At 46.5% G+C, this 10,149-nt stretch overlaps 1 protein-coding gene across 1 annotated transcript in view; it reads right to left on the reverse strand.

The window, feature by feature from the left end:
- Positions 1 to 3,629: 3,629 nt before the first annotated feature.
- Positions 3,630 to 10,149, reverse strand: part of fam20a (FAM20A golgi associated secretory pathway pseudokinase) — an 11,119-nt gene continuing 4,599 nt past the window's right edge. Inside the window, exons 4-11 of the mRNA XM_056576725.1 lie at positions 8,500 to 8,578; positions 8,081 to 8,173; positions 6,916 to 7,031; positions 6,282 to 6,462; positions 5,539 to 5,648; positions 5,370 to 5,451; positions 5,148 to 5,207; positions 3,630 to 4,999 (exon numbers count right to left, since the gene is read on the reverse strand). Of these exons, the coding sequence (XP_056432700.1) occupies positions 4,723 to 4,999; positions 5,148 to 5,207; positions 5,370 to 5,451; positions 5,539 to 5,648; positions 6,282 to 6,462; positions 6,916 to 7,031; positions 8,081 to 8,173; positions 8,500 to 8,578 (998 nt within the window). The 3' untranslated portion in view covers positions 3,630 to 4,722. The remainder of the gene's footprint in view (positions 5,000 to 5,147; positions 5,208 to 5,369; positions 5,452 to 5,538; positions 5,649 to 6,281; positions 6,463 to 6,915; positions 7,032 to 8,080; positions 8,174 to 8,499; positions 8,579 to 10,149) is intronic.

Here is a 10,149-nt window from a genome sequence, read left to right on the forward strand (position 1 = left end):
TGCCATGGCTACGATCTGAGACGGTGGCAAACGTATATAAACAAAAAAAAAAAGTGTTTCAATGTCTTTTTAAAAAGCTTATTTTTCCATGAATTCTATTTCAGGTGTTGAGTGCCACATCGTACCGAAATGCTTATTCGAAACAGTATGTAATGTGTAGTGTGTAACGTCATGGTTTATCTATTACTTTCCCCCCCCAAGCAAATGGCGTATCACAAATAATAGAAAAAAAAGAAAGAAATCAAAGTAGATGATTATACAGATTCATGGCTTGGAAGTAAAGTATATATATATATATATATATATATATATATATATATATATATATATATATATATATATAGGTAATCTGAGGGACTGTAAATGTAGCCTGAGGTGAGGCGACTGAGTATGAGGACTTCCTGAGTAAACCTGAGGTGGGGAGAATGTGTGGCCGGTGAAGGCAGATCTTATTACCACCACAATAGCTTGTGATTTCCATGCTTGCTGTGCGTAGTGTGTGAGGTGTGAGGGCCCCTGAGGCCCGCTGTGAATGGCTGCGTGTTGTAAGGAAGCACGCTGACCCCTCTGCCACTCAAAAGAGGCAGAGTATTTTAAATATAAAAGTTTTGATTATTTGCTCCCTAGTTTGAACTGCTTGGTAACTTTTAGATGGTGTAATATCTGCTTCTTCTTTTTTCTTAATATAAATGCATCTCCTGTTTTATTTTTTATGTTACTTTAAGTTACTCACACAGACTGGTCGACTTCTGTGTAATAGGTCTAAACTTCATTCCTGTCTTCATTGCTGTCTGCCTTTAGCGGCTTTTATCCACGAACTGATCAGTATGCTTTTACTTTGATGTTTCTTTCCTCTTCAGTGTACCAAAATGTCTCCATTTTATGCCTATGTACAAACTGATGGATTTATGACTGACTGACACACTGACCAATGGAAGGGCAGATCGAGCGATTGCGTGTGACTGTGCAAAGACGTCGTGTCGGCTTTGTGCTATGGGAGTGTACTTGTAAGTGACACCATTGTACTTTTTATTCATTTTTGAAAACAAATATTATTCCCTTCTATTTCTGCAGAACTGCTTGGTTACATTTGGTTATCGTGTCATCCGCTGTTTTTGAGTTTGTAAAACAAAAAAAAACGAAACAAAAAACAGATTCCTAATCTACAGGAAATGACACTGTTGGGGGCGCGGTGTAGGGTTCGTCACTTTGACCTTTTCATGTAGAGAGAGCGTTGGATTTACCGTCCGTTTTTCCTGGATAAACATTTTAATCACCCCCCCAATCGTCCCAGTTTGCCTTAGCTTACCTTACCAGGGCTTTCAGTAGTTGACCGTCACTCCTGCTAGCTCCGACTCGAGCAAGTGTGTTAGGCCCGCAGCGATAGGAGCTGCCGGCTGTCAGAGGACCATTCTTTTTCTATTCTGCCCTTCGAGACTGTATTCAGTTCTTCTTCCTTTTATGTGCAAAGATGTTTTATCCTTTTGGTATAGATTGTTTCAGATGGCAATTTAAGCAATAAAAATAAATAAAAAAGCGTACTGTGTTTTTTAGTTTTCTTTTACTGGTTACTTGTTACTGTTAGTTTTAGTTATTTACTAATTATCTTGAGGCCTCAGTACAACCTGGAGTAATATTACAGATTAAGTGCTTTTAATACAGATTACTAAAATAAATAACTAAGCTTAATTTTCTCAGTGCAAATTAAAAGGACAACCCTGAACAATGGTGAAAGTATTCAAACATTTGGAAAATGAAGTATAATTATGAAAAGTTTTTCAACAGACGTTGCATTCTGCAAAGGCTGTCTTCCACAAGAGGGCGATAATGAACCACTTTACAATTTATTTTTATTTGTCCTATTGGTGCAGCCTATATCAATTAGTTAGTTGTCATGCTGTTTCTACATGTTTACTTTCCTTTTTTAATTGTTCTGGGCCTAAAATGTAAATGTAAAATTATATATTTTCAGTGAATGAGAAAATTCAAATTGATATTTCATTGATATTTCAGTATAGGGCCATCGAGTCTGGCCCTATACTGTATAAATTTGCCTTGTATTGCAGTTGTATAAGAAAATAACAGCCCAACTACACGCACTTCTTTGACCAGACGCTCCACTCTTTATTCAAATCAAAGTCCCGACAGATTACATCCTGTCTGCTACTTTGCTAGGCATACACCCAATTTGGCAAGATATCGCTAGCTCTGAGACGGCTTTACTCACTGGCGGCCTTCCCGACGCAAACACAAAAGGTGTTCCGGAAAAAGGTGGGAACAACAGGCCGGGACCAGCCCTGTTTGGACAAGGAATCAAATGGGAAGAAGCACTATGGGCTTCCCTCACTTTATGGATGTTGAAACCTCAACATGACATAGTGCAGTTGGCTGGGTGGCTTTGTCTGTGGCTGTGTTTCTCAACGAGCTTGAGCCAACTTAAATGCAAAAATCCTCTTGGAAGGGTTGGTTGATGGGGAAAGAGTGTCTGGGTAAGGGCGGCCGGAGCGAGGCGAAATGACTCACTGTACTGCACTCGTGTTTTGAACACATGTTAAAGGCCCATGCTTCAAGTCTCAGCAATTTTAGGAGACAAATTTAAGCTATTTAAGCATGTTTCGTTCACTTAAAAAAAAAAAACTACAATAAATACACATATTCTCAGTTGGGATGTCTTTCTCTTTTTATCTCCGTCATTTCAATCTATGTCTTCCTGACTCTCCCTCGCCGGGTGTTTCTGTGTGCGGTGTCCTTTTATGTTCTCTATGAATCTGCAGCTTGTCCAGGTCACACACCTGTTTCTTCATCAACGTCTGAAGCTTCTTCAGAGGCTTCAGGGACCGGTCATCCCTTGATGGCATATTGTAGCCTCCAGCCTCCTCCAGCGCGGCCTCGTCCTGCTCCGTCCTCCAGGTGGGCCTGCAATACCCGGGGACTGCTGCCGCAGCTCCTCCTCAAGCCCCGCCCCCATCTCACACGCCTGCTTTGACCTTTGTGGTTTTCCAGCCCAGTCGCTGTAGAACCAGGCCTGCAGGTCGCTGTAGAACCAGGCCTGCAGGTCGCTGTAGAACCAGGCCTGCAGGGCACTGTAGAACCAGGCCTGCAGGTCGCTGTAGAACCAGGCCTGCAGGTCGCTGTAGAACCAGGCCTGCAGGTCGCTGTAGAACCAGGCCTGCAGGTCGCAGTAGAACCAGGCCTGCAGGGCACTGTAGAACCAGGCCTGCCGGTCGCTGTAGAACCAGGCCTGCAGGTCGCAGTAGAACCAGGCCTGCAGGGCACTGTAGAACCAGGCCTGCAGGTCGCAGTAGAACCAGGCCTGCAGGTCGCTGTAGAACCAGGCCTGCAGGTCGCAGTAGAACCAGGCCTGCAGGGCACTGTAGAACCAGGCCTGCAGGTCGCAGTAGAACCAGGCCTGCCGGTCGCTGTAGAACCAGGCCTGCCGGTCGCTGTAGAACCAGGCCTTCATAGCCTGTGGTATACAGTCCTCCAGTGGCAGCTTGGAGCAGGCGTCTGGTTCCGGGGCGGGATCCGTAGGGGGAAGCTAGGTGGGGGGGGGGGGGGGGGGCTAATGAGATGAGGGGCATGAGGCAGGCACCGGAGACAGAGCAGACAGACGTTTCATAACCCAGCTGGTGGATCTCCACGTCATGTTCATTAAGGCGTGTCATCCCGCGCTCTGCACACATCGATCGCTGTGTCTTCCGGCTGTCCTGCCATGAAGGCCCTGTTCAGATGCCGCTTCAGCAAACCTTGTTAGACTTACTCATATTGTAAATTAAGATCTTTATTGTTATTTACACACAAGTCCATCGACGCTGGGAGCTCATGACACAGGCTGAAGTTGTATCTTTTGTTTTGACTTTTTGGTATTTTTCTGTAATAATTTATATTAATAATCGATGTAATGAAATAAATTATGTATAAAGCTGCTTTTTTAGTAAGTTAGAAAGCAAAAAAGCTACAACCTCTACATCTACATCTCCTGGTACTGGCAAGATATAACCTATTTTACTCTACAAATAGATTTGATTAGTAAACCAATAAACTTTAATGATACCAATATTATTCCTGGTGCTGGCTTGGGTGTGTCAAATGAGAGAACGAAAAGCAGAGCAGGGGATGGATGCTCAGTGGTCTGTTCATGGCTGAGGCGAGTAGTCGTGGCAGCTTAGTGCCACTTGTTGCGTGAGAGGTCGTCTAACTGCATATTGGCTTCTCCTTCTCTAAAAGGCTTGTCTGAATCCCAAGCAGAAGCCAGTCTCTGGAGTCCTGAATCAGCCCCTCCCGGAACAAGGTAGCTTGAAAACCCCATGAAATGGAAAAGGTGTTGAGCTTGTTTTTGTGATTGGGAAATCCATCACCAGCCACCTGGGCTGTTCATCACATTCCACATCACAAATAATTCTGATAACACTGTTGGGTGTCGGGGGAGGGAGGGGGGGTTGCTGGGGGGTTACTCCCACTTTGCTCATCAAAATCCTGAAGGTTGTCATTACGCATCATTCCCTGTCCACAGTCTGTCCTGCGGTCAATCTCTCCCAGGTATCTCCAGTTGAAAGTCTCTCACACACACACACACGCACACGCACATGCACACACACGCACGTGCACACAATGCAATGTCCCTCCAAGGTCTTCGATCAAACATGCAGTCCATGGGCCTCTTTGGAAACGAGACCACGTCCCTCCCTTCCTCCTCTTCCTCCTCCTCCTCCTCCTCCTCTGCTACCTCTGCGCCCCCTCCCCCGCCACGGTGCTGGTCCAGGGCGGATCGGTGGACCGGGCGTAGTCTGTGGTGACCACCTGCTCCTCGCCCAGCTCCCGCACGCAGCCCCCCACCACCTCCAGGACCCTCTTGAGCCGGCGGTCCAGGGCCAGCAGGTGGGGCTCGGTCAGGACGGGCCGCAGGGGGTCTCCCCACAGGGACTCCCGCATCACGTCGCTGAGGCGGTAGCGCTCCCGCGAGAGCAGCCGCAGCCTCATCAGCGTCGACCGCTTGATCCTGATGGGGGGGGGGGGGGGGAGGCAGAGAGAGAGGTGAGAAAGGGAGAGAGAGAGGGAGATAGGAAGAGATATTATTATTTTTAATAATAATTAAAACATAAGCATGGGATTAGGTATATCAGATTTGAAGACGATGTGAAACTTACATGCAGCACTGAGATAACGGGGCCAGAATGGACATCACGTCTTCAGAGGGCCGTCCGAACCTGGAACACAGGTAGCAGGGACCAGCGGTTAGGGTGTTTCCTCTGACTCCCAGCTGATGGCTCCTGGGTTCGCTCCCCAGTGTCAGAAGTCACTGTAACTGAGTACGGATCAAAGCTTCTGCTCAGAGACTAAATATTAAACAGACGGGGATTGCCGCTCACCCTCTGGCGTTGTCAAAGTGCAGAAGGAAACCCTCGTCACCGAATTTGGTGAAGAGTTCATAGTGATGCCTGTCCATGTTACCTGCAGTGAGAGAGGGCCGACAGTGAAGGGTCATGGGACACACGTTGACACCACTGAGCTGAGCAGACGGCGAGCCGGCCTACGCACCCATGAGGAAGTCAAAGATAGACATGTCGATGATATTCAGGAGTCGGTTGCCGGAGTTGTAGGGGTACATCTGCTTTATGGTGTCGCAGAAGAACGGATTGACCTCCCAGCTTTAGGACGCCACAAGCAGATGCAGAACGACAGTGAGACACAGTGACGGTGATACAGAGTCGTAGCCAATGGGTATCCCGCGCCATTATGGATCATGTTTCACCTTCATGTTGCCGACGACAGAATAGAGACATGCGCGTGGAGGGCGATTCCCAATCATCTAGTCCTCAGTTAAAACTGTTCAGGTCAATGGTTGTGCTGACTAAATCTAATTGTAGTTGTTGTTTTGGCAGGCATTGATCTTAATCCTGATCTTAATAACCTTGAAATGGTTTGCTACAGAAAATTGTTTTAGTGTCACAAGGAACATCATCGAGTTTTGGCATTATCCCTAAATCCCTCAGAAGTTTCCCCAGAAATATGAATAGCAAAAACATAACTTCATATTATGAGCATCCACTATAAATATGAATAATATAAATAATAATAGTAAAAGACAGCCCAGACCTTCATGTTCTCTCTTATTAGAATTACACCAATGCACGAAAGGGCTGTAATCTGTCTTGTGATCATTGCAAATGTCAGCCGTCCCCCTTCTCCTCCCTCATGTGTATCCCAGCAGGCCGACTACTCTACGGCATGGCAGCGATCCACGTTGTTGTGTGACGCGCGTGTGTGTGTGTGGGTCGTACTCCTTGCGCCCCTCGAAGGTGTAGGAGCGTATCCAGGGGCTGGCGATGGAGACCCGGGGGGCCTGGCTGAGCCCGGGCAGGTAGGTGGACAGAGACCCCTCCAGGGTGTCGGGCTTCCCGCACACGGCGTACTCCGTCTTGCACACGTACAGACACTTGGCGAAGAAGCACGTGTTTTTCGCTGCCAGAGGGAAGAGAGGGGCGGTCGAAGAGATTTTCTCAGTCGGAGGATTAAACAAAAATGTGCGCTCACAGGAGAGGCCGCCACGCTTCACATGATGTCACAGGATGTCACAGGATGTCACCTGATGTCACGTGAACACACAACACACAACCACACACCTAGGGTGTGTGGCTACATTCGCACCCCTGTTTCCTGTCTTTTGGATGAGCTGTTAAACGGAGGCCCCAACTCCCCTGTGGGGCCCTTAAGATGTCCGTGTCCTGGCCAAATCCCCAAGCTGGCTCTTGAGTCAGCATTGGCCTCCTAATTATCCCCTTTCAATCTCTAATTGGGTCGTTTCATTCCTCCTTTCTCCACTGTGTGTGTGGGGAGATGAGGACTGGGTTGAGATATTTAAAAACAGTGTGAAAAGGAAGGAGATTAGTACGGGGATGACGAAGGCCTGTTTACCGGGGGAGGTGAAGAAGACGTTCCTCAGGTCCTGGTTGTGGGTGGCGAGGAGCACCTCCACCGTGATGTTCACCAGGCGACCCACCACTGGCGGAACTCTCCGGAAGTCCAGGATCCTGCAGTGCGGTAAGAGGCTCTGTTATGGCGGACCACAGGAAAACAAGACTCCCAGAACTCTGAACTCTGGTTTAAAATACGTGTTGACATCCGCTGAATCACAGAACCAACTAGGAACTGTTAATCCAGACCCATAAATTCAACCAATGGCCACAGTATAGCTATAAATATTTATATATATATATATATATATATATATATATATATATATATATATATAAGTCCTGTGTTGATTGAGCCTTCATGCATGGTTTGAGTGGAGCCTCAATAACAGTAATCATGTCTGGGATAAGTCCCAATGGCAGTGAAGGAATGAGGTGAACGGATAAAGCTCGAGCCAGGAGAGTCGACCACAAGCGAGAGGGAATGGAGAGGTGTTGGCGATTATGGCAAGGTTAACGATATGTTAATTCAGATAATTGAACACATGGAGGTAGAACAGACGGATTTGCAGTGGAAGGTTGTGCGATAATGGTTTAAACATACCAGCATCACACCCATTATTGTTGTTTTTCCCTCTGTCTAATCGCTCTGGCAGAAAGCGTAGACTAAGTGTGTTTAATGACAGGGCCCGACCCAAGCAATGCGATCCCCTGTGACTCAATTCACACAATGTGCTTTAAACAGGTCTGTGTGTGTGTGTGTGTGTGTTTGTGAAATCCCATTAAAACTGCATCAAAGGACCCATTTTGGAAAAAGCCTTATACTGTAGGTATGTTTAGGGCACAAGGAAACAGCGCATTCATTTTAACTGTGACCAAAAATTCTAACAATTGTCGAGTGTCAAACAATAGTATTTCCGTTGAGTGAACGCTTTAAGCCCGATAACACCACCAATATAAAGAACACAAAGGTTTATTGTTTGAATTCTGAAACATAAAAAAAAAGCTTAAGATTGTGGTGGTGAGGATGTTGGGGGGGGGAGGCTAAACTCTGGGAGGTTTTGGGTTAAAATCCCATTGTCTCATCCCCGAGGTTCTGCTCCCTGTCTAAGTATAGGAAGGAATAAGCATGTGATCCATTTGAGTGGATGGCTGTGTGTCAGTACCTGTCTAAATGGAAGGCAGCGATCTCTGCGTTGTGCCTCTGGAAATCCACAAAGTAGAAAACGTCCTCAGAGGTGACCTCATCCCTCTGCTGCCTGACACACACAAACACACGCACACACACACACACGCACGCACACACACACATACGCACGCACGCACGCACGCACGCACGCACGCACGCACGCACGCACGCACGCACGCACGCACGCACGCACGCACGCACGCACGCACGCACGCACGCACGCACGCACGCACGCACGCACGCACACACACACACACACAAACACAAGACCATTTATGAAATACACATTTCACGCTTACACCCACAGTTCATCATATTGCCATAGCAGTATATTCAACATGAGTGCATTCAGCCGTACTGCTGATGTTGTCAAAGTCTGTAAATTCAGTTTTTAACCTCATGGGTTTAAACATGGCTTTGCCAAAGTCATTCATCTTCAAAGCCAACTTCAGATGGTGTCCACTGGGTTTCACCACTAGGAGACAGAGAGAGAGAGAGAGAGAGAGAGAGAGAGAGAGAGAGAGAGAGAGAGAGAGAGAGAGAGAGAGAGAGAGAGAGAGAGAGAGAGAGAGAGACAAAAAGAGAGAGTGAACATCATGCAAATGATCATGGCAAATGGCAAATTCATTGAGGTGCATATTTCCACACCTTCTGAGAATAGTAGAAAACAGTAGAAATAACACAACACCACAACAGCAGGCAGTCAAGCTAGACTTTGTTGTGTCTGAGTTTAGTGGAGGAACATTTCCTTTGCACTCTGGGATAAGATAATAGAAGGGTTGCTCACAAAGCTCGGGTTCCACACACAAATCCCTTCTTTCTTTCTCTCTCTCTGGGTTTTTGTTCTGCCTCACAGCAGTGAGCCAGACTAACCCGGTGCTTGCATTTTGCTCTGTACTCTGTGAGGAGGAGTATTAATAGTTTACTGCTATGAATTCTTTTGAATAAAAAGTGAAAGACCAAACCATTTGGCATCACATTCCTTGTACTTTTTTTTTAAAAATATATTCTGTTTGCGAAATTGATAAAGGGGCACTGGTTGCTCTATAGGTTGCTTTGCAGAGTATATAAAACCAATGATTTGAGCAGAAAACTAAAAATGACTTGCTTGATGTGTAATTGCAGAAAATAAAGCACTAGAAAACACTTTATTGCCTAGTTTTTGGAAAGCAATATCGAGAAATTTGTCTTTGCTTGCGGGTGCAGTAGTCTGCAAGCCAGTAAAAAAGGATGCATTAAAAAAACAAACACTTCACTTCCAGACGCATTAAAACACGTTTCCATCAGAAAAACGGTAGAAGCTACATTAGGCCTGCTTTCGAAGGAGCACCAGGTGTAGGGTAGCAGCCTGGCTCAGAATCATCCACTTTAGCACACAGACGTAAATGAGGATTTAATAAGGACAGAAGTTGCCTCGGATAATGAGAATGATTTACTAGAACATCTGATGCTCATTTCGAGAGTTTTTTCTGTCACGAATGACTCACGCTTTTGCCTGATGTCTCCAACAACTCAACTACATCTCAACTAACAGAACATAAGTGGATGTGTAGGTGTCTGTCTACAATCCAGCCCCCGACGTCAACCCATCGATCTGCGCACCCTGCTGCTCTTCAGAGGTGTGGGTGGGTCGGTGCGGTGGGGCCTGATTCGGGGGGCTAAAAGTGCTGGGAAACCACACATTAAGCAGCGTTCATTAACTAACAGCCCACTGCTCCCTTTGAACGCAGACACACGCACCACCCCCCCCGTCCCGTCCCTGTGTGGCCGTGTGGCTGTGTCCAATGGAGGCATGCAGCAGGGAGACGAGTCACTGACAAAAAGGTTATTTATGTGGGGGAGTTTAGAGACCAATTGAAATGAATGAATTGTCCTGTTGTCTGAGAAATAGCTCTGGAGTGTTGTTGATCGTGTCTGGCTGTGCCGTGGACAGAGAGAGAGAGAGAGAGAGAGAGAGAGAGAGAGAGAGAGAGAGAGAGAGTTTTTTTGGCTGAGTCAAACCGAGTTGCTGAACCCATGGATTTAGTTTCCTTGAATCATGCCATC

Source organism: Gadus chalcogrammus, chromosome 18 (genome assembly GCF_026213295.1).
Source record: "Gadus chalcogrammus isolate NIFS_2021 chromosome 18, NIFS_Gcha_1.0, whole genome shotgun sequence".
Lineage (NCBI taxonomy): Eukaryota > Metazoa > Chordata > Actinopteri > Gadiformes > Gadidae > Gadus > Gadus chalcogrammus.